Source organism: Sarcophilus harrisii, chromosome 1 (assembly GCF_902635505.1).
Source record: "Sarcophilus harrisii chromosome 1, mSarHar1.11, whole genome shotgun sequence".
Lineage (NCBI taxonomy): Eukaryota > Metazoa > Chordata > Mammalia > Dasyuromorphia > Dasyuridae > Sarcophilus > Sarcophilus harrisii.
The window spans coordinates 649347610-649372562 of record NC_045426.1 but is presented as its reverse complement, the minus strand read 5'-3'; the positions used below and the strand labels follow the sequence as shown (position 1 = coordinate 649372562).

Here is a 24953-nt window from a genome sequence, read left to right as displayed (position 1 = left end):
GTCCACATTGACTTCTCACTGTCCTCTCTCTGGGTGTAGATGGTCCTCTTCATCACAAAACCATTTGGAACTGGCCTCAATCATCTCATTGTTGATGAGAACCATGTCCATCAGAATTGATCATCATATACTCTTGCTTTTGCCATGTTCTTGATTCTTGAGCTAAACACTGTTGACAAGAATTTTTAATGAAATCAAAGGTACCCTTTTCCTACATGCTAACCGAAGCTTCATCACCTTATACCAGAGAGACCTCAGGCAGATTGTAGGGTCTGGGAGACACTGGGCAATTTAAACCCTGATCATTCACCTAGAGGGAATGTTGAACATTACTGTTGTACCTTGAAGCCTTTGGGGGAAGATCTGGTTTTGAAAAAGTCACATCAAAATGATTTAGAGAGTAGGAGACCAAGGCCACAAAAAGAGGAGACCCAGTAAAAGAATAAGCCAGCCAGTAATGAAGGGAGGAGAGGTCTGGCTCAAATAATGGTATCAGAAACCATAGCAAGAGGCATCCAGGGAAAAATATGCTGGGAATCATTTCTTTGTATGTAAATGTTTTTTCTTATTTCCACACTCTGAGCTTGTGGGGTGAGGGAGAGCTGGATATTTATGAAACATCCCCAGCTTTGTTCTCTGTCCTCTTAATTACAAGCCTGCACAGATCCTGCACAGGAGGCAGGAAGCCAGGCATAGCCAATCAAAGACAAGACTTTCTGCTGCTGATTTCCAAAAATGCTGTGTGGCAGATATTTTCTACAGAGTGAAATGGAGTGTGGTCGTATGATTTGGGCCAAGAGCTGAATGCTGGATGTACTCCTAAGTTCCCATTTGAAATTGAATTCCTTGGCTTTCTTTTTAGGCTCTGTTTTCCTACTTTTTAAAGTGAGGAGACATACCAGCATTTCTCTTAGCCCACATCAAAGTTGTATTTGATCATAGAATTTGGAGTCAGAAAGGAACTTAATTTTTATACAGGAGGAAACTGAGGGCTCAAGAAATTAAATAACTTACCTACAACAGCTAGCTAGGTGCTATATCGGGTAGAGCCCTAGGCTTGGAATCAGAAAAACCTAAGGTAAAAAAATTGGCTTCTGCCTCAGTAGCCTTAACAGTAAAATGGGAGCAATAGCACTTACATCTTGAGGTCATTGTGAGAATCAAATGAAACAAAATTTGTAAGGGCTTTAGCATGGTGACTGGCACAAAGAAGGTGCTAAATAAATGTTAATTTCCTTTCTTCTTCGCTCAGTTCACATGGTTAGTAAAAATAGTAGTTCTGGAACTTGAAGCCATGTCCCCTGAGTTCAAGACCAATTTTTTTTTCAATTTGCTGTACTGACTCCAAAATACTCAGCCCAATTCTGGTTTACAATCTGTGACTCTTCCTAAATACCTCTAGAGGAACAGTTGAGTCTCAGATAAATTGCCTTTGTGGTTCTGTAGCCTGGAATGTATCTGAATTATTGCACTGTCACAGACTTGTTCTTTGAGTGAATTGATCACTCCTCTCTCCCCCTTCCCTCCTCTCCCCTGTCTCTAGAATTTGTACCAAACACAACAAACACAGTATTTAAAATGCTTTGCAAGAGACACATAGAAACACAATTGTTCCCCCCTTTCTACACTGCCCCACCCCGGGCTGCCTTCCTAGTGAGTCAGTCCTTGGAGAAGTGTACAACACATGTTAATGTAAGGGAAAACTCCCTGGGATCACCACACAATGCATCTGCTTTCTCCCTCTTGCTCAAAAAGCTTACTTGGGTCAGTTTCTCTCTTCATTAATGCTGCCTAAAGAGAAGAAGCTTGGAACCAGTCTTTTCAGACATATATTAAGCACCTGCTGTATGTTAGGCACTGTGCTAAGCACTGAGGATACAAATACAGCTGAAATTTAAAAAAAGATAGCCCCTGCCCTCAAGGAGTTTACAATCTGATTTAAAAAAACTGTAGACCAAAGGGAGGTGAAAAGAACAGGAGGAAATACTCCATTCAACAGCATGATGAAAAGTCCAAAGATCAGCCAAGTAGGACATGAAAAGATGGCTGCCTTGGGCTCCCTCCTTAGATAAAGGTTCTGCAGTAGCTCTTCACTCATTCCATGAAGATGGGTCTCAGAAGCATAGGATGTCAAGCAGGTGTGAATAATAAGACTGAAATGATCTTGCAGGATGAGGTTCCTAGGCAAAAGAAGTCCAAAGAAATGTACCTGCAAGAATTGCCATCCTTTCTTCTCAGCTACCTGCAGATAACACCACTTCTGCACATCAATATGATGCTATAATACCTACTCCCAATGGCTTTGCACCAGGTTCTAAGAGAGGAGTTTGAAATTGAAAAAAAAGTTGTTATCATAGTTACAAGGAGCCCTTTCTTTCATGAAGGCAGATCAGTATGATCTAGTTGAGTGAAAGGAAGTCATTTAAAAGTAGGAGATGAAGAGAGAGAGGGCAAATTAGGGGGAGGTCTAAAATTAGAGAGCAATTTGGGAAAGTCCCTAGAGTTAGGGAGTAATTTTATGAACTCACATGCATTATATCTATGTCAGGAATTACATGATGGGGTTATAGGAAGAGGGATATACTAATAATCATAAGAATGTGGTCTCCCTTCATAAGGTTGACAACGGAAAAGAGGTGGGTTCAGTTGGAGTTCACATTATTCCCAAGGGCTGCATCATAACCCAGGAACCTGGTTAGATTCAGAGGTGACAAACAATGGCATCAAGAAATAGTTATTCAATCCTGTTCTGTGTAAGCTCCTGTGCTGAATTCTGGTGATAACAAATGATAATTTCTTGTTTTCAGTTAGTAGTGTAGTGAATCGTGTACTGGGATTGGAGTCAGGAAGACCTGAGTGCAAACCCATCTTCACACCTATCCTGTGTGACCCTGGGCCCTCAATCTCTATCTGCCTTCTTTTCCTCAATTGTAAAACAAGGATAAAAACAGCACCTACTTCCCAGGGTTCTTGAGAGAATTAAATGAGATGATATTTGTAAAGTACCTAGCACAATACCTGGCAGCACAATAGGTGCTTAATACTTATTTCTTTCTTTCCTTTCTTCTTTCCTCTCTTCCTTCCTTTTCTCCTTCCTTCCGTTTCTCCTTCCTTCTTTTCTTCCTTCTTTCCTTTTTCCCTTCCTTCTTTATTTCCTTCCTTTTGTCATTATTCCTTCCCTCTGTCCTTCCTTCCTTCTGTTCTTCCTTTCTCCCTCCCTCCTTTTCTTCCCTACTTCCTTCCTTTTCTCCTTCCCTACTTCTGTCCTTCTTTCCTTCCTTTCTTCCTTCATATTCTAACGGGAAGTTAGAAGACACAACAGATTCACAAATTAATGTAGTCCAAAGTGTAATTGATAAAGATAAAGAAGAGGTCCCATCAAAATGCTCTAGGGAAAAAAAAATAAGCAGAAGATATCTCTTTGAGGGGAGAGGAGGCAGGAAATAGGAAACAGAATAGGCTTCATGACAGTTTTGGCATTTTGAGGGAAAAGATGAAGAGGGCGTGCATTTCTGGAGTGGTGGACAACCTATATAGTTGTACAGAAGGGTAGAAGAGATCAGGGCAAGGGCAGAGAATAGCAGACAGTCTATTTGGGCTAGATATAAAAAGAGAAGAGGGGAGGAGAATAATCAGCCTGGAGAAGTAGGTCAGGGCTAGATTGTATAGGGGTTGGAACACTAGGCCAAGGAATTTTTATTTTATCATATAGGCCAAGGGTCAGCAAAATACAACTGAGCTGGCCCACTGCCTATTTTTGTCTAGCTGGTAAGCTTTGAATGGTTTTGACAAAATATTTTTTACAAAGGTAGTCCCACAGGCCTAAGTTGACTGATCCCCAGCATAAGCAATAAGAATCCTCTGAAAGCTTTGGGTCAGAGGAGGAATCTGGTCCTATTTGTGAATTTAGTTTGTAGATGAAAATTGGCCAACTGTGAAGAATAATTGGGAAAGTGGAAAGGGGGGAGAAACTGTGTTAAAATAGCATAAGCCCAAAGGATGAGGACATTCTCCTTTATAATGGGAGCTAACCAACTTCTCCCATCCTTGCACCTCTGCCTCCTGGGCCACCATCCTAGATCAGGTTTCCTAGTCAGGAACTTTAGACTATCTTTCCCTTAGTTATTGAGCCTGAATAATTCTTTCTGTCCCTTCCTATTCAATATTTCTAGAACTAAGCACAAGGCTTTGCACAGAAAAAGTGCTTAATCAGTGTTGTTGAACTGAATTTCTTGAATTCTGAGTTTCTTTCTCAGTAATATCCGAATCCTTGTTCCTTGAATTTGTTTGAGCTGGGGTCATCTCAGGAGTCTGAACTTTGACTATACACATTAACATTTACTAGCAAGAGCCCATTCTAACTCGAAATGAAGAGGACAGATTATTCCAAGGGGAACTTTAGAAGCTTGTGGGCCTGTTGCCAGGAAACTCTGGAGACCTTGTCAGCCCAAACTGATATTCATGGGCACATAGGATTCAGGGAAGAATGTATTTCTGCTCTTTAGGGGAAAATCCAGCATTCAGGAAAAGGAAATTTGCATTTCCAGGGTTCTTTTGTGGAGAAAAAAGAAAGTATTTGCTTTTTGTGTTTGATCAGAAGCTGACTGGGCAAATCGCTAGCTTCAGAGAAGATCTGCCCAGGTCTTGCCATTGAAAAAAAGCGATTGTGTTTCTCTTAAAGGAGGTGTTGGCATGGTCCTGGTGGATTCTTATCTTAAAGAATCCTTAAAAGCCTTAAAGATCCTGGTTCTTCTGAATTTTGAGTTTGTTTTTGGACTTTGGGGCTCAGTTTACTTCCAGGCTCTCGTGTGTGTGTGTGTGTGTGTGTGTAGACTCGAATGCAAGGTCAATTTTGTAAGAAACATGGCAGAAAGGAAAGGGAGGGGAAGAAGGAAGTATCTCTCCAATTTTTCCTAAGACATCAGCTGCTCTGTTCCTGGGTCTTTGGAAGGATTTGCTTTAGATAGTTTAAAACAGATGGCTTTGGCAGCTTATGTGGTAGCAGGGGTATGGGGAAGGGGAGATAAGGTAGGAAGTTTGGAAAGCATGAGAAATTACCATTTTCCTAGACTCAAGATGAACCAGACTAGCTGTGGCAATTCCTTCAGGGGAACTTCTGAAATACTTAGGCCAGAGGGTGCATGCACACAGTTGGACATAATGCTCCACCTCAATGAGTGGATGGAACTTTCCTTAACTCTCCAGAACTCCCTTTGAATACATGATTTTAGCCACCATCATAGCAAACTGCATTGTACTTGCTCTTGAGCAGCATCTGCCTGATGAGGACAAGACGCCGATGTCTGAACGCCTGGTGAGTGATTCTTCAGTGCTCTTCTTTCCTTCCCTTCCTTTCCTTTCCCTTACTTCCTCCCTTCCCTTCTTTTCTCTTTCTCTGCTCTTCCATTTCATCTTCCCTTCCCTTTTCTCTTCCTTTCTCTTCAATTTCCCCTTCCTTTTCCTTTCCTCTTCCTTTTCCTTTCCTTCTCTTCCTTTTCTTTCTCTTCTCTTCCTACTATTCATTTCCCTTCTCTTCCCTTCCCTTTCCTTCTCTCTTCCCCTCCATTCTTTCCCCTCCCTTCCCCTCTCCTCCTCTTCCCTTCCCAAGAAAGAGAGTGGCTCTTGGCCCAGAAATTCCACCTGTCTTATAACCCTTAGCATATTTTATTCCCATCTTTCATGGAATGTCTGTGTATGTCTTTTTAGACTGAGAAACCAAGGGAGGAAATGTCTGAATGACTTTTGTTTTGATTAGGAGGTGATACCTGCCTGCTTCATTAGCAGCCTCTATCTGGTCTGCTAAAAGATTACTGGTTTTAGATTGTGGAGGCATCTGTTTTATTTCATTCCTGTTTAAACCCATTTGGTCATTCAGAAGTTGAATCCCCCAGTGAGGAGAGTCAGTGTTTCTGGTTTTCTCCTGGGGAGAGTTGAACTCTGCTTTAATTCATTTTAGTCTCCAGCAAGAGTCCCCAGGGAGGATTCTATGTAGGACATTCTGTGTGTGTGTGTGTGTGTGTGTGTGTGTGTGTGTGTGTGTGTGTGTGAGAGAGAGAGAGAGAGAGAGAGAGAGAGAGAGAGAGAGAGAGAGAGAGAGAGAAAGAGAGAGAATGAATATGTATGTATGTGTTGGGGTGGGGAGTTATGGGAAAGGATACCATAGTTGCCTGATTGTTCCACCTTCTGTAGGCTTAATAGTTCTATGGAATTCCCAGTACTGCTAATGCTGACTGATTTTTCTCCTCCCTACCCCAGGATGACACAGAACCATATTTCATTGGAATTTTTTGTTTTGAGGCTGGAATTAAAATCATCGCCTTAGGGTTTGCTTTCCACAAAGGCTCTTACCTAAGGAATGGCTGGAACGTAATGGATTTTGTGGTGGTGCTAACAGGGTAAGTTGCTTGTACTGTTTCTTTAGGGGAGAAAGTTGGGTGGGGGAGGGAAAGAAGAGCTTTCGGTCTTGAATGCTTGCCTGAAGATAGAGCTGAACTAGCAAGTCTAGTTTCTCCATCTATTTTTCTGGATTTTCTGGCAACTTGACTCTTGGTGCAATGTGCTGGTGACTTGGTTGCAGTTGGCAATTTGGGAGGTGTATAGCTGACAGGATCTCTTGTGTGTGGCCTTTCAGTGTTTTCCAGGGAATGGTCTTTGAAAGATCTTTGATCCTGATCTCTCTCTGTCCTTGGGTTTTCTTGACTTTGAAATCCAGTTCTTATCCTATTGAACCCCTAAGTGCCTTCCTTCCTCTTTGAATAGGTACCTCTGCTGCTTTGGTCTGCACTCTGTAGTCATATAACTCATGTCAAATATTCTGTTGTGTCAATGTCCATTGCTGCTGGGTTATCCTGGGAAGTCACTATAGGGGTGACTGAGTTTTTTTGATGGATGATTGGTTTCTAATCTCTTGGGGAGAACTGAATGATTACTGTGCCATCACCATGGTGAATAGTGGTGAATCATGTTTCCTGATTTTGTGGAATGTGTCCATTTCATTATTTCCATTGGACTGCTGTGGTTTGTGTAGGGTATTATAATGACTGAAACCTAGGGAGATATCACATTCATATCATTTAGGGTTTTTGTGTTCACTATGGATATAAATGAGGGCTTTGTTCTGGCAGTGTACTATGACACACTTCTCTACAACATCTTGACAAACATTAATTAAATGACTTAGTATGAAATTCTAAATATTTTTGCTATAGACAGGCCCTGGAGTTCCTCTGAACCCAGAGGAATGGAAAGTAGGAGAAATAAATATGAAGAATTGAGGAACAATGTCTACAACTTTGCTTATATTTCTCTTTTCTGCTGTTATGTTTGCTTATTTGTAAGTTTGTTTGTTTTAAATAAACTGTAAGGCATCATAAATCATACTTGGAAAACTGCCCAAAAGACTGTTTGCATTTCTTGGTAGTTTTACATCTGACATGATCCCTGACCTTATAGAGCTTATTATTAAGCCTAGTTGGGGGTAGAACACAAGCAAAATAATGTCTGCTGAATGAATGAAAAGCCTCCATTAAGGAAGTGAATTTGATTTTGGCTTTAAAGAATTGGTAGCAATTCATTAAATAAAAGGAAATGCAGACGAGGATATTCTGTGATCAAAAGCATGAAAAGAGGACAGCACAGAGTGCATTTAAAAGAAAAAATATTCCACTTTTGCTTTAATGTAGAGAATGATATGGTATGAAAAGCTTCTGGCCATACTGGGAAAGGTCTTGAATGTCAGGTAAAGAATAATCAATGAGAAACTGAAAAGATTGCCTAGCAGGAAATAAGAAAAATTAGTATGGCAATGATACAAGGGATAGGTTGGAGAGCGTGGGAAAGTGAAGGGAAAGAGAGTTCTCAGAAAGTTATAATAATAAAGCAGATGGTAATATGGGCTTAGACTAGGGAAATGATATTGGGTGTAGAGAAGAATGCCTGATGTGAGGAATATTATAAAAGTAGAACTCTATGATAATAATAATAATAACTATTGTAATAACAGCTAGAATTTATATAGTGCTTTAAGGTTGCAAATTACTTTACACATATTTCATTTGATCCTCATAACAATATTTGGAGATAGATGTCATTTTTATTCTTATTTTACAGATGAGGAAACTGAGGCAGATTTGCAGTTGAGTGTCACATAAGTACTAAATAACTAAGACTGAACTTGAACTCAGGTTTTCTTGAATCCAGGTTCCATGGTCTATTCACTGTGTGAAAGAAAGGAAGGAAGAAGGGAAGAAAGGAAAAAAGGAAGGAAGGAAGGAAGGGAAAGAAAGAAAGAGAGAGAGAGAGAAAGAGAGAGAGAAAGAAAGAAAGAAAGAAAGAAAGAAAGAAAGAAAGAAAGAAAGAAAGAAAGAAAGAAAGAAAGAAAAAGAAAAAAGGAAAGAAAGAAAGAAAGAGAGAAAGAAAGAAGGAAAGAAAAAAGAAAGAAGGAGAGAAAGAAAGAAAAAGAAGAAAGAAAGAAGGAAGGGAAGAAAGAAAAAAGGGAGGAAGGAAGAGAAGGGAGGGAGAGAGGAAGGAAGGGAAGGAGGGAGATAGGAAGGAAAGGAGGAGGAAAGGAGGGAAAGAAGGGAAGAGGAAAGGAAGGGAAGAAAGAAAGAAAGAAAACAATTTTTAAAAGTATGCTGCTATCTGCATTCAGATTCCATCAGTTCTTTCTCTGGAGATGGATAGCATGTTTCATTTTAGGTAATTCAGAATTTTCTTGGATTTTTGTGGTTCTGAAAATAGCTAAGTCATTTGCACCTGATTATTGCACAATATTGCCATTACTGTGTACAATGTTCTCCTGATTCTCCTCAATTCACTTTACATCAGTTCATATATGTCTTCCCAGGTTTTTTAAAAGCATTTTGCTCATTATGTCTTATAACACATTGTATTCCATCATTATTATATACTACAACTTGTTCGTTCATTCCCTAATTCATAGGCATCCCCTCAATTTCCAATTCTTTGCTACTACCACAAAAAAGGCTTTTATATTTATAATCATATATGCATTTCAAAACCTCTATCATTTTTCCATGGATTTCTGAAGTATTCTGTCTTTTACATCTATAAAGTTTGGAGACAAAAGCCACTTATCTTGGTATTTTTAATGGTACTTCTTACATTGTGATTGATGACCTGGTTAATTAGTATATCAAAAATACATATGAGGAAGGCATCAGAAATTCTGATTCTTTTATTACTGATATTATTGATCTTGTTTCTAAAATATTGATAAATAATAATAAAAATAAAACTAACAAAAATAAATAATAATGCAAACATTCAAATGATGCTAAAAATAAAACAGGACAGTTGTTTTTAATTGAAAGATGTTGATCCTTTCTGTAGTAAGTGCCTCTCAAAGGATAGAATTACATGGGAGAAATTCCATAAAGAGACTAGCACCAGCACTGGAAAAATGTTCTGGCCCAGATTTGAGATCTAGTCTGGCCACCTCCTGTTGAATTACTTTTTCTTTATTGTCCTCAGCTTTCTGTTACGTGGGGGTTTTTTGATTAGGTGATCTTTAAGATCCCTTCCAGTTCTATTGGTTGATAAAAATGTTAAAATTTCAATTGAAGCCAGTGGGTGACAAAGAATTAGGCACCAGGGCCTTGTGCTAGATCCAGGGACAGGGGAACTGGGAATTCTGCCTTTTCCTTTTTCTCCACAGCCAGCTCTAAACCCAGAGTTCAGGATTAGAGGCAGAGAGAGTTTTTCCAACTTGATGTGCCCAAGCCAGAGTTCTTATTAATGAAATGTGAGTTATTACTTAGAAGTGGAATTCCATTTTTTGCTTCAACTTCCATTTCCCTGGTGTTGAGCCCTGGGTGTGAAGTATGAATGATAGAGATCACCTAGATGAACAAAAGGGGAGGGTTTTAATGCTTCTTCCTAATCCTTGCTCTTGGATGTATTATTTTAATCCAACACATTTGTTAAACACTTCTTATGTATAAGGTACTACACTCGGTCTGAGGGTACAAATATGAAAATCAGAAGCACTCTGGTCCTCAAGAAAATAGAAATCTACTGGGAGTGGGGGGATGGGGAAGAGGAAGTAAGATATATGCACAAATAAATATACTGTAAGATAGACTGGGAAAAGGGCCAAATGGAGAGTATCCTAGGAAACACCCGAGGAAGAGGTCACTTTCAACTTAGTGAGAAGCAGAGGAAGAAATCTCAGAAGACTTCAAGGAGTAAACCTTGAAGGTTTCCTTCAGATGATGGTGACTTTTAGCCATGACTGCCAAAACTGAAGGGTGGAGGATGAATTTCTTTAGGGAGTGATGATTAGAAAGCCAGTGCTTCTCAAATGGCATTGAACAACTTCCAAGGTCCTGGAAGGATTGAATGACCCACAGAAGATACAGTATTGGGTCTATCTGCCTCTCCACATCCCTCTTGATGGAGAGGGCCCAACTGTCTATCTGTTCCATTTCTGAGGAATTAGTTTCTGTGGCTAGGATCTTTGGATGCCCAATTCTCACCTGTATCTCCAAACATGCATAATGACTATACCCTGTTAAGACCATCTCAGCAGATGGGCTATACCAGACTGATGGTACCCATCAGTGAGGCAGTCTATCTCAAGCATGTGGAACCTTCCCTTGTGGAATGGATGGAAGAGAACAATCTATTCCAATGGCCCCAAGGGCAGGTGAAGCAGATGCTATGGAGTGTTTAGAACTTGGTCAGACATTAAAAATGCCAGAATTATCCACTGCATCCTAAGCCATCCACTGAATCCCAGGCCATTGCCAGTCATCTTGACTTTTATCTTGCCACTGAATTTCGATGACTCTGAAAGAAAGAGTGAACCTGACTACTTTGTGCAAGTCTGCTTCACTTAAATCTATTTTATGCACAAGTCAAGACACTACCTTCTGATTTCACTGGTCTTCTATGAAAACAAAATATAAACAATAATGATTCCAGACTCTTTAGACCATAGTCCTACTTGCCTCTGGAGAAGTCTCTGATGAATGCAAAGCAATGGCTCTTCTCTCCTTTACCAGATGTTGGAGGCAGGGGAGAAGGGAGAAAGCTTTGGGGAGGAGGTGGGAGGCTGAGAGTCTAACTTGCAGGCAGGCCTGAAGCTCTCAGCTGAAAGGGAAGCTAATAAACAACTAAGGCTGAGGCAGTAGAAGGTCTGACAGTCAAATGAAGCCTTCTTGCGGAATAGAGAGGCAATGAGGCAGTTTACCAATCATATTCTCCCTCCCTGTTGTAAAGGGCATAGGGGGAGGGGGCTTCCAGAAGACAGAGCCATGAGAACTGGGCAGGGGAGGTCTTAGCCCTCACTTCATCAGGGGAGGTCACTTAGCAAGACCTGGCTGGCTTTTTGGAACCTAACCAGGAGGACTTGGGAGGTGATTTAAGGTCTCATTTTAAACCTGCTGTATTTGGATCTGAAATTCTTTCCAGATTAAGACTTAATTTTATTTGTCAGTCTGCAGGAATTATACTTATCAGAAAAAAGTGAGTAAAGCCAGGGTTTGAAGGAGACTCAGACTGGATCCTAGATCCTGAGATGCTGAAAGTGTATCCCTACTGTCAATGTTGCTTATGATATATGTATTTTGGGGACAGTGAGCAGAAGGACAAAGACAGATTCGCCTGGCAAGAATAAATAATTGTTATCTTTATGTACGTGTTCAGTTATGACACAGGAGGAAATTGAGATGTACTTGTGTCTAGAAAATAATAATTTCCATATTTATATAGCAAAGTATTTTCCTTTAATAACTTTTAAAAGTATTTTCCTTCTAACAAATAACCCAATGAAGTTGGTTGTTACAAGTATCTTACCATTTTATAGATGAAGAAACTGTGGTTTCAAAGAGATAATTAGTTGCCCATGATCAAATATTAAGTCAGGCTATAGCCAGGATTCAGATGTTGATCTCTCTTGATACTGATCTGAATCAGGTGCTCTTTCACCATCTTTTATTCAATGAGATGATTCTGCCTAGAGGAATAAATTGCTGTGCCCTTAGCACATCAATCAATCAATACTCGTTTATTAAATACCTACTATGTACCAGCCACTGTGTTAAATTCTGTAGATACAAAAAAAGAGGGAAAAGACAGGATCTTACAATCTAAAGGAGGAGACAGTATGCAAACAAATATGCACAAAGCAAGCTATGGGGAGGATAAATAGGAAATAATTTACCGAAGGAAGGCATCAGAATTAGGAAGATCTGGGGAAGATTTCCCATAAAAAATGAGATTTTATTTGAGACATAAAAGAAGCCAGGGAAAGCAGCAGGTAGAGTAGAGGAAAGAAAAGAGTCTAGGCATGGGGGACAGCCAGAAAAAAATGCCTATAACCTAGACTTAGAGTGTCTTGTTCATGCAACAGCCAGGAGGCTTATGTCACCAATGAAAGAGTACATTTTGGAGGGTAAGAGGTAAGAAGACTACCTGGAAAGATAGGAAAGGACTAGATTATAAAGGGCTTTGAATGCCAAACAGCACATTCTGTATTTGAACATCATGGTTCCTTATGAAAAAGGAGCGTTTTAGAAACAAAACACTTTTGCCATCCATCTCTGCACTCAAGAACTTGTGTGCATATTCATTAATTGTATATATTTTGAATGTATGAATGTATGTATGTATGGGAATATTGTGTGTCTAGGTATAATACAGTTATCTCTATGTATAAAATTCTGTTGATTGAGTGTCCTGTGATAAAAAACTGCCAAATGTTTTTACACCTTCTGGTCCATTTCAGCTCCAAGATACTATACTTTTATGATTCACTGATTTTTTGAAGGTCAGAAAGGGCCAAAGACTGTTATCTTCATTATACAAGGGGCAGTCAACTATGGCAACAAAGCCAGTCATAGAGGAGGTAAGTGACAGAGCCATGGAAAGGACTATTACAGTTTAGTTACACTGTTTACTCTAGGCCATGTTAGCCTTCCAAGCAAAAGCCTATGTTCACTTAGATATCTGCATGAAAGAACATTACTCCATACTATCTGTTAATCATTTAATTAATATGTATTAGTGCTCTACTTGAGGGCTTTGTTACACTTTCAGGGGAGGAAAAATAAGTTTTAAGACAGGTATTTGCCATCTACTAGCAAAGTACAGTTAAAGGGTCAAGGCATGATGAAATAATAATAGACATATATATATATATGTGTGTGTGTGTGTGTGTGTGTACACATATATAATAGGTTCTAGGCTTTATGGTTGACAATAAATATCTCACTGAATCAAAGTGCTAAAGAGTCAAGAAAGACTTTATGAAAGAAATAGACTTGAATTAAATAAAAATAGACAAAATAAATCCAAAATAGATAAAGGTATGAAGATTAGAAGTATAAGTCACATAGTGATAGAACAATGATGAGGAGATCATTGTGCCTAGATCTATTGGGAAACAATCAGAAACAAGGTTAGATTGATAGAGATTGGTTATTAAACAGTCAAACAGTAAGCGTTAGCCAATGAATGTTTTTTTAAGCAAGGGTATATAGTTTAAATGATTTTAAAGGGAAATTAATGTCATCTTCCACAAAAAGTCCATGTCTGATGCTTCTTTGTGGTATAGAGGTATTCATAGGTTCTTAAAGGATATGCCATGTTTAATCATGCTGAAAAAACTTTTATATAATATGATTTCTGTCCAAGAATAACTTTAAATAAGGACAGAAAGTCTCAGCAGCAGCAAGCTGACCTCTGGATCTTGAATCCTTTGGCCATATTAATCCATGAAACAAAAAATAATAGTGGTCTTTAGCTCTTTGAAATCTCCTTCCACTTCTGCAGTGATGGGGGCAATGAGCACTAAGTATCTGATTTTAAGTTTTAAAAAATTTTAAATTATCAGATGAGTCCTTGATCAACCTGATAATTCTTACCAGTCAACCTAACAAGGTAACTGGGCAGGAGCTTTGTTCAGAGATATCTGTGAGGTACTATTCCATGGAGGTAGTTATGTCTATTAATTTAGAGGAAATTTCGAAGACTGATTCTACTTCAAAGATAATTTGCTGATTGGGACGGCTCTTGGTGGAAATGCTTTATTCTACAATATATAAAATTGAGTTCTAAATCCAACTTTCTATTTTTCTTTGCTCTTCTTCTCTTCTTCCTCCTCCTCCTCCTCCTCCTCCTCCTCTGTCTCTCTTTGTCTCTCTCTATCTCTTTTCTCTCTCTTTCTTTCTCTCCTACTCTCTTTCTATTGCCCAACACATATTTGAGGAATAGGGTTGAGAGAAGGAGCCTATGCTCCTTTTCATCCCCCAGGAGCAGTTAATTGATGATGAAGTGGACATGTCTTTGCATGCAGCCTAAGAGAGATCCTGAGAGTAGACTTTCTTATCTTAACAGATGGTAGTAGCTGGGACACTGATAGATTCCTGCAGAAACACATGGCAGAGACAGATATATCCGTGCCCATTCAGCCTAAGATAGTTTATGGACAATACTCACGAACCTCAAACTTTTGCATGGCATGGTGGGGGGAGGATTATGAAGTCCCTAAAGAGTGCTGTCTTTTTAACCAGAAAAGGTAAATTTCCTGGGTAGTTATGTGGATAACCCCAAATTTGAGAATTCATGGATTAGACCTTCTAAAAATGAGAAGGTAATATCCTGATGTGTCATGCTCCTTGGAGAAAGAAGACAACTGCATAGTTTCTGCGCAGTGTCCTCCTTGAAGAGCAAAGCCAGTGAGTTACTTAGACAGTGCAGATCCAGTGGGAAAGGGCTTGAAGGTTCATTCCCCTCCCCTAAAATGTATTTACCTTCCAAGAAGTAAGCCAGGGAACTTTGGATAGGATAAGCGAGAAATAACATTACAAAAATAAAATTGTATTTTAACAGATAGGAAATGGTTGGTGACTGCTGTGGGAGTCATTTCTAAATCAGGTGTCTGTTTACAGACAAATCATTGATTTGTTAAAGCAAAGATAAAAATTAACGCCAAATTAGAAGAATGAAAATGATAATGTGCAATGAAAACAGCTCTAATATGATCTATTTAAACAAGCTATTGATGCCAAAAAAACATGAGAAATGGATTTCAGAACAGACACAGACAATTACCATTTTCTATAGAAGTTTAACCAAGACAGAATAATCACTACAATAAGGAGGCTAAAAGAGCCTACAAACAACCTTCTCAGACAGTAAATGCTTGCTTGTTCTCCTTGCTACCCAAAAAGATATATCAGCTAAGGGCAATACTCTTAGGATAGAAATTCATTTACAAAATCTTTCAGAGGGGGATCATGGAAGATTATGAACAGCACTCTCTTATAAGCCAGGAAGTAGAAGCAGAGAGAAAAACTAATTTGCAGGAGACTCGGTGTGAGATCTATTTAAGTCGGATCATCTCAAGATCCCTTAAAGATGAAACCAGAAGGCCTAACAACAAAAGTTTAAAAAAAAATCTGTCAACATTTCTATAACAATTCACCTCATCAATAACAGTAAAGCCAATACATTTAGACTCTAACTAAAAATTATTAAAGAAAATAAAGATAGAAATAATGGCTGGACCAAACACAGTAAAGATCCTTATAGGAAGTGACTCAATTTTTAAGTCTGTAAGTGATTGATTTTCAAGATATAGAAAGAGAAGAAAAAACAAAATAATTGGGGGGAAATCACAGATGTTATTATTGCTGAAAAACAAGTCAATTGAAAGGACATCAATATCTACCAAACCATATGCCTACTTTTTCATCTCTGCAAAGTATGAAAATAACCTACACACATATAATTCAGGACGTTCTTACTGAAAATATGAAAAGGGAACAAATAGACTTTTGTAAATATTATGCTACCACATAACTTATCTTTATCATTATACAGTTGACAGAAAGGTGTAGATAATTAAAGATTTCATGGCATTTATTTTGTATTAATTATAAAAGCATTTAATTTGATACATTATTTTATTATATTAATATTACTTATATTAATAATTATAAAGCAATTGCATCAATATCTATATGGATATAGAAAGATAAGACAAAGATAAAAATAGATAGATTAGATGAAATGGGCCCAGAATTGAATAGGAAGAAGGGAATTGGATACATTTGAATTGAATAAGAAGTAGAAAATAAACAGTTAGGTGATATGGTTGCTGGAGCATGGTGAGTACATATTCAAGAAGACACAAGTTCAGATACTTCATCTAGACAAGTCACTTAACTTCTATTTGCCTATTTCTTCATTTATAAAATGGAAATAATCATAGCAAAAATAGTAATACCTCACAATGCAAATATCAAATGAGATAATATTTGCAAAGTGTTTACTTAGCACGCTATCTAGCATATCCATGATGATAATGATGATGATGAGTTTATTGGAAATTGCACAAGGCTTTCAATTACCCTAAACTTCTCTCTGACATAAAAATTTAAACATCCTTTTAAAAACACCATACTTGTTTTGGTGATTCTGTCCATATGGCATATCTTGAAATACCACAATCTGAAGCATCAAAATTCTGGGTCACCCAAACAGGCTGCACAACATTTTACCAATACTGAACTGCACATAAAAACAGCATAAAAGATGTCATCAAAGAAAGTGCAATGTAATAGGAACAAGAATGAGAAATAACCAAAGTTCACTTCTTTGGTATCCTTGTCATGTTAAGAGAACTAGAGGCAAGCAAGCCCCTTGCATGGTAGGCAGCTTCCTCTTTTACCCCCATAAAATATTTTCTGAAATTTATGAAAGTAAGATTTGAAGGTTAAGGAGAAAACAAATAGGACCTACTATGTGCTGATACTGTGTTAAATGCTTTACTAACATCTCATTTGTTCTCACAACTATGTGAGAGATGTGCTATTATAATACCCATTTTACATTTGAGGAAACTGAAGCAGACGGTAGTCAAGTGACTTGCTTAGGGTCATACATACTTGTTTAGGGTTAGTAAATGTCTGAGACTAGATTTGAACTCAGGTCTTTTAGACTCTAGACCAAGCATTCTGTCCACTACACTGCCTCTATGATGAGAAATCCTAAATTTGCCATCTGAATTACTAAGTGAAATGCTCACATTGATGAAATCATATTTAATTGAATTACTGAGGTATATATATATATATATATATATATATATATATGCTATATCCTGGTTGATTGAAGAATAGATTCCTTCACTATTGTCCATCTCTTGTGTTATTTCCCATCAGTGATTATATATTGTAGGACCATACAATCTAAGAGTTAGAAAGAACCTTCATCTAGTCTAACTTGAACCTAAAATATGAACCTACTCTGGACCTATCCCTGGGCAACACCTACTTTTTTTGTTTTCTGTATTTCTTACTTTATAATGAAATTAAATCTCTCTCTTTGTAACTTTACCCCCTGTTCTGAACCCAATTCTCAGACCAAGCAAAATAAATAAATCCCCTTTCCCATATGGTGAAGACAATTTTATTTATTTCTCCCCCAATCTTTTCTTCTCCAAATATCTAGTTCCTTCAGTCACTTTTTGCATTGAGTGGGCTCAAATTTTTTCCCCCTATTGTGATTTCTCTTCTCCAATTCCCTAATCCACTATGACAGAGTACTTCCTAAAATGTAGCATCTAGAGGGCAGCCAGATGATATAGTGGATACTTTCTGTCCTGGAACTGGGAAGACCTGAGTTAAAATATAGCCTTGGACATTTCCTAGCTAAGTGCAAGTCAGTTAACCTCTGTCTGCCTCATCTGTAAAATGGAGATGATAATAATAGTATCTACCCTCAAATTTTGAAAGATTGTTAAGAGAAGCAAATGATATAATATTTATAAATTGCTTAGCACAGTGCCAGGGACATAGTAGGTGCTATATAAATGTTAACCATTATTATTTGTCGATAAAAATGGCAGTAAAAATGTGCTACTTACAGAGTAGACCACCCAAATAGAAGGAAGAAATGGAATAATGACAAGAAATGGATGATGATTAATAGGAAACAATCACAGATCTAGAACATACAATGAAATAGAGATTGAATATGGATTTCACCTATCCAGAAAGATGTCAGAGTTTTCTTTCTTCTAAAATCATTCAGTCAGTAAACCTTTATTAATCACCTACTATGTTCTAGCTAAGCACTAAGGATTAAACAAGTAGCAAAAGACAGTCCCTATTTTCATGTAGCTCATAATCTAATAGGGGAGTCAACATGCAAATGACTGTGTACAATCAAGTTATATACAAGGTAAATTGGAAATATCTAACAAAAGGAAGGCAACTAGTCATAAGGAGGATTGGGGAAAGCTTTCCAAAAGTAGGATTTTAGCTGTGAGATGAAAGAATACTGAAGATAGAGATGAGGAGTGGGAGAATTCCAGACATAAGAAACAGGCAATGAAAATGCCTGGCGTCAGAAGATGGAGTCTCTAAGGTGAGAAGCAGCAAGAAAACCAGTGTCCTCTACTAAAAACATAAGAACTAATAATTTTTTGCTTATCTTATTAACAAATGTCAAAAAATATTATAGCTATGTTCATCAAAGATATAGAGGAAGAGATAAAGGAAACTATTTTTCTGGACATGATTTTTTCATGACATGACTGAAATAAAAGTGATGAGAACCTTGGCAGGAAGTGACCAGATCACAATAGAGTTGGCTAGAGATAAGAAAGAGGAAACTGGCAATTATTTGATATGCCCCTTTGATATGGGGGAGAATAGATTCCAGAGATCACAGCTCTATCATTTTTCAGGGATCTGTAAGTTTAACTTAAGAGAGATCGAATTCTCTCAAAAACCAAACTCCAACAATAATCCAATAAATATGTATTAAATACTAAATGTGCAAACTACTATGATAGGAAGACAAAATAAAAAAGGGCACAAGTACAAATGATTCTGAAACATTAAAGAGGGGTGCTGTTTAAAGAGTCTAATGGATATGCATCATCCGTCTTAATGTTGTTGGGTTTTTTTTAAGACATATATGGAGAGAAAGGGCAGATAAGTCCCTTCCTGTAAGAATTGTTTTGAGAATGTTAATGATCTGATGTTGGTGATAAATTCTAGGAATAACAAGAACTTTTGGAGGACTGTGTTGAATACAACATAGAAATAAAATTGATAGGAACCAAAATTAAGAGTTTTAAGGTATCTTAGAAATCATTTATTCCAATCTCTTCATTTAATGAATGAGTAAAGTGCCTCCAAATAGCTAAGTGACTTGATTTAAAAAAAAAAAGTCATATAAGTAGTAAATAGTATAGTCAAGATTTTCACCCAGTCCCTTCCTGCCATCTAATTTGGAGTTCTTTTCAGTATTTCATTCTACCTCCAAATCTGTGGTGCATTAGAATATTGCTGTCTGCATGATGGAACTACTTTCCTGCTTGGTTCTATGGGATGATCATAACAAAACTAGAGGCTTTACTATTTAACTCTATTTTGCTTTTTTTTCTCTATCAAGAAGAGTTATCTTTGGAATGAGGATTGAACAAAAATGATAACAGAATTTAAACCTAAAAAGAACAATATGTTAAGAAAATACATAGCTTTTTGCAATGAGTTAAAACTACTACATCTGAATGAAATTGAGGTGCAGATATTGCAAAAACTAGAAGATGCTCCTGTTCTATTAAAAGCAATGTGGCACAAAAGAAAGAATGCTAAACTTGTAATCAAGTGGGATCTGGTTGATCCACCTCTGGCACTTGTGGTATTATGGGCAAAATACTCTTTCTGAGTCTGTTTCCTTATTTGTCAAATGGGCATAATGATATCTGTAGTACTTATACAAGGTGTTTTTGAGTATCAAATGAGGTAATATGTTTTAAAGTACTATGTAGGTATACAATTATTATTATCTTAAATTTTTTATTTAATTTTTCCCACTTACATTTAAAACAATTTGTGTATCTGCTTTTAAAAAGTTTTGAGTTCCAGATTCTCTCCCCCAGCCTCCATTAAGAAACACATGTGAAGTTATACAAAAAATTTCCATAAAAGTTGTGAAAGAAAACAAAAATCTCTCATCCAAATAAAGAAAAAAGAGAGACAGGCAAAGAGAGAGAGAGAGAGAGAGAGAGAGAGAGAGAGAGAGAGAGAGAGAGAATATCTTCTTTCTCTGGATAGGGATAGGATTTTCCATCATAAGTCCTTCAGAGCGTCATGGATCATTGTGCTGCTGAGAATAGCAAAGTCACTTACAGCTGATCATCCCAGAACATTACTATTACTTTGTATATAGTATATTTCACTTTGTTTGAGTTCATGGAGGACTTTTATGGGTTTTTTCCCTGAGAGCATCCTGCTTATCATTTCCCATAGAACAATAATATTCCATTATAATCACATAGCATAGTTTATTCAGCTATTCTCCAATTGATGAGCATCCCTTCAATTTCCAATTATTTGCCCTGAGAAAAGAGCTGCTATAAATATTTTTGTTCCTATTATTATCATTTTCTGAAAAACTGTGAAGAGAAATGACAAGAAGACAAACGTATCAATTTTCAAAAAAAAGAGTAGATTCTGCCATCCTTAAATTAACTTTTAAAAATTTAACGTTAAAAAGGTTAATTTTGTTGCTGGAAAATTCTAAAAAATAGCATTAAAAGAGATGGTTTATGAAGCCTATAAGGGAAAGGCTAGGATGGCTAAGAGTCAGCATGAATAGGGCATATCAGATCAGTCGCCTTTCCTTTGCTGACAGGGTTACTAAACTAGGTTGGGGAATTATAGCAGATATAATATATATGGTGGCAAAGTCCATTATAATTTCCTACTATCAGATTGGAAAGATGAGAGAAATGTGGGTTGGAAGATAATGAAGTTAGAAATCAAAGTCCAGTAATTAATAGATTCATATTGACATTTGAGAAAAAGCATGTTTTTTTTATAATAGCTTTTTATTTTTCCAAATACATACAAAGATACTTTTCAACATTCACCTTTGCAAAACCTTTGCGAATTTTTCTTCCCCTCTCCCCTAGAGAGCAAGCAATTCAATATAGATTAACCATGTGTAGTTTTTCTAAACATATTTCCACATTTGTCATGCTATGCAAGAAAAATCAGTTAAAAGGGAAAAAATATGATAAAGAAAAAGACAAGAAAGCTAACAACAACAGAAGTAATGCTTTAATCCACATTCAGTCTACATAGTTCTTTCTGTAGTTCCAGGTGACTCTTTCCACCAAGTCTATTGGAATTGCCTTGAATCACCTCATTGCTGAAAAGAGCCAAGTACATTACAGTTGCTCATCATATAATCTTTTTATTGCTGTATACAATGTTCTCTTGGTTCTACTCATTTCACTTAGCATCAGTTCATGTAAGTCTTTCCAGACTTTTCTGAAATCAGCCAAGTATGTGTTTGTTTGTTTAGCTGATAACATGCTTATCAGATTTTTAAATGATTCAGAGGAAGAAGGAATAGGCAAAACACTATTGACAAATCTGATCCCCAAAAGATCATTGAACCATAGACTCAGATGAAATATTAGAGATCATCAAATTTATTCCCCTCATTTTCCATTTCAACAACTAAGGAGGGCTGTGGACAAAAATTTGCTAAAAAATGAAACTTTATTGGGATAATTGTTGAATTCTGTTTGAAATAACAATTTCAAATATATTGGGAAGGAAGATGTGGCTTGCCAAAGTTCATGGGAAACAAATTGAGAATTTGGTTAAGTTTGTAAACTCAATGTGAGTCAGCATTGTTTCAGAACAGCCAAAAAAATCCAGTGCTATCAGATCATAGCTTTAATTATAATCTCCTTAATAGAAATGTAGCAGGAACATAAATCTTCTTCCCTCATAGGACAGGAGCACCCAAGGAAGGAAGTGGCTTTGTCCTCTCCCTCCCCTCCCTTTTGAAGCTCTTTCTCAGAGTAAATCTATGGTAATTTGAAGTAGCCAACCCAACTATCACAAAGAAAGATAAGGGATGGAGGGATAAATAAAAAATAGGCATGCCCCATAAAACCTGAGACTCTGTGGGACATGCGATTAACCTCTCAGTCTCAATTTCTTTCTCTATAAAATGGTAGTGATAACACCTTTCTCACATTGTCTTTGTAAAGTTCAAATGAGGTAATTCATGTAAGGTGGTTTGCAAACCTTAAAATATTATGCAAATGTTGGTCATGAAGGATAAGGATGATAATGATGATGACGAGGATGAGAATGAGGATGATGATGATGATACAATGATTTAAGGTTCCTGAGAAGAAAAGACTCTCCGTGAGCCAACTAGAAGTGAAAAATAAAAACTAGTTTAAGAAGTCACAGAGTCATGTAATTTCAGAGCTGTAAGGGATCTCAGCCTCTTATCTAATTCAGTTTCATCTCTGAAGAAGAATACCCACTATAACATCATATGGCTTTGGTTTTAAAAATCTCCAATAGGCAGAACCCATTGCTTCCTGAAATAGCTTATTTCACTTAGGATACTTTAATTATTCAGAATTTTTCCTTCATCAAAACTAAATTTGACTCTGCAACCTCTACTTAGTTCTTAGTCTTGCACTCTGAATATCTGGTCTTTTTTCTATATAATGATAATAATGATAAATGACTGGCATTTATATAGCATAAGGTTTTTAAAGAGGTTTATATATGTTAATTAATTTGATCCTCACAGTAACCATATGAAATAGGTGCTATTATTGCCTGTGTTTTAGAGATAAGGAAACTGAGGCTGTGAGAGGTTGACTTCCTTAGGACCACACAGCTAATAGAGGCAAGATTTGAACTCTTTTATCTTCTTGATTCAAAACCCAACTCTCTATCCACCTAGCTGACTCTGTGAGAAATCTTTCAAGTAAATTGAAGACAATCCTCATAAAGTAGGCACTTGAGACCTTTGATCCTGAACTTAGTAATTTTTAACAGATAAACCTCAAGAAGATAATAGATACTTTATTTATAAAACATTGACTAAACTACAAAGGATAGTCTCCTGTCTCCTATCACTTCCATGTTGGAAAGAAAGGAAAACAAAGTTAATTGATGAAAGCATTAAAGCCACAATTTCAAGAGAATGCAAAAACTGTAATAGTTGTGTGTGATATGGGAGTGGGAAAATGGGTAAAGATTTCTCTATAGCCCCCATTCTTTTTTATTAGTCCATATTTCTTTTCTGGAAAGTCCAAGAAGAAAATATTTTCATAATCACCTAAAACTACCTTTGTATGAGAACATATAAGGCTATGGAATCCAGGTGTACAAGAGAGGATATCAAAAGAATAGATTCACTATTTTGGGCAAAACCAATGTCTCCAGAATGGTCTCTTCTGGAAGTCAATTGCTATTGGTCAGATCCCCTGTGGAAGGCAACAAGTGCCATCCTCTGGGGAGTGACAGAACCGCACAAAGTCCTCAAATGATCTGTTATAGAAGGAGAGTCATGGAAGAGAGCAAATCAAGCCTATATGAGATGATTATCTGCTAAGACTTAAGGGAAGATACAGGAGACAGTTTGGAAGATGATGGGGAAGAACAAAACTGAGCTTCTCTTTTTGTTGGAACATTATCCAGAGCATTACTGTAAGTCATAGACATTGTACAAGTTTCTATAGTGATGGTGTCCTGCAAAATGGGAAGGATTCAGCTTAGATGCAAGTTTTTCCTATTTCAATTAATTTAAAAATTAAAATTTTATACTTTAAATCTTGTAAACCTGAATGCTTATGAGAGAAACTAATGGTTACCTTTGGAAACATGTCAGGGATGGATGTTCCTGGGTTTCATATGAGATGGGTAATGAGCCAGAGAATTCATGATCCCTAAAGTATACCTGGAGCCTTTGTGTCATAAAAGAGTCTTTGATACAAAAGTATAACATACAAATCCAGGGAGATAATACCCCTATTATTTCTCTATCTGGTAGTACTATCTATCTATCTATCTATCTATCTGTCTGTCTGTCTGTCTATCTATCTAAGTCTATCTATCTGTCTATCTGTATGAGTTATAGTGTTTAGTTATGAGCTCCACAGATTCATAGCATTCAGAATGATGAGCAAAGCATTCATTCAAATCAATGATTAAAATTCTTGAGAAAAACAGAAATAAATTCCTCTTCCAGATTGATTTTTAATCTATTAAATGGTGCTCTTTGTATCCAGTCTTGTCAACTGGTTTTGAATTCACATAACTTTGCCATCAACTAGTTTATATCATGTCCACAGAGATATTAGAGGTTTTATTAGATGCCTTGCAGAAATCCAAATATACTGTGTCTGTAGCATATCTCTGATCTATAGAAGGAAATAAGATTAGTCTGATATGATGATATTGAGAAATCCTTGTAGACTTGTGATTGATGCTTTTCTTAGAGTTCCTAAATCTTTCTCCTCTCATTCATCAAATTCATCAAACTCAAAAGAGTTTGCATTTATTTCATGCAAAATAGTATGCTAGGAGCTGGAGGTACAAAGAGAGAAAAACACAATTCCTGCTCTTGGGTAGCTTATGATCTAACAAAGATAATAGGTGAATATAAATATGTATCTACAAAGTAGAACATTAGGACAATGAAAGAACCACAGTGATATACAAATAAGTAAGGATGGAGAGACCACTTCCAATGGGAAAGTTAGAGAGGACTTCATGGAAAATATGAGCCTTAAAGGAAGAGAATTTCAGTTTTATCAATTAGGAGGGAATGATCTGTGCTAATATTCAGAGAGGGAAGAGTACTGGACAAATTGAGTGTGTAAAGGGATAAAGTGTGAAATTATGGAAGGTCCACTTAAAGACTCTGGCCTACTCTAAGCATTAGGGGAGCCATCAAATTTAAGTAGGGGTTTAGTTTGGTCAAGCGTATTATGCATCAGGAAAATAATTTGACGTCTGCATGTGATGAAAGAATTAGAGGCATGAAAGGACAGGTGCTTAAGGACAACTCATCTCTAGTATAAAAAAATGACACCATTCTGTAAAGATAATATCAGTAATAATAAAGGTTTTTAAGAGCAGAAA

General features: G+C 37.0%; 1 protein-coding gene across 18 annotated transcripts in view; it reads left to right on the top strand.

Moving 5' to 3' along the window:
- Positions 1-24953, top strand: part of CACNA1A (calcium voltage-gated channel subunit alpha1 A) — a 241862-nt gene that overhangs the window by 43093 nt on the left and 173816 nt on the right. For 11 of the 18 annotated variants that reach the window (XM_031947669.1, XM_031947660.1, XM_031947667.1 and 8 more), the window contains exons 1-2: positions 5153-5314; positions 6256-6395. In XM_031947669.1, the coding sequence (XP_031803529.1) occupies positions 5222-5314; positions 6256-6395 (233 nt within the window). In that variant the 5' untranslated portion in view covers positions 5153-5221. Of the gene's footprint in view, positions 1-5151; positions 5315-6255; positions 6396-24953 lie in introns of those variants that run through there. The other 7 variants (XM_031947665.1, XM_031947664.1, XM_031947661.1 and 4 more) reach the window with 3 other exon arrangements.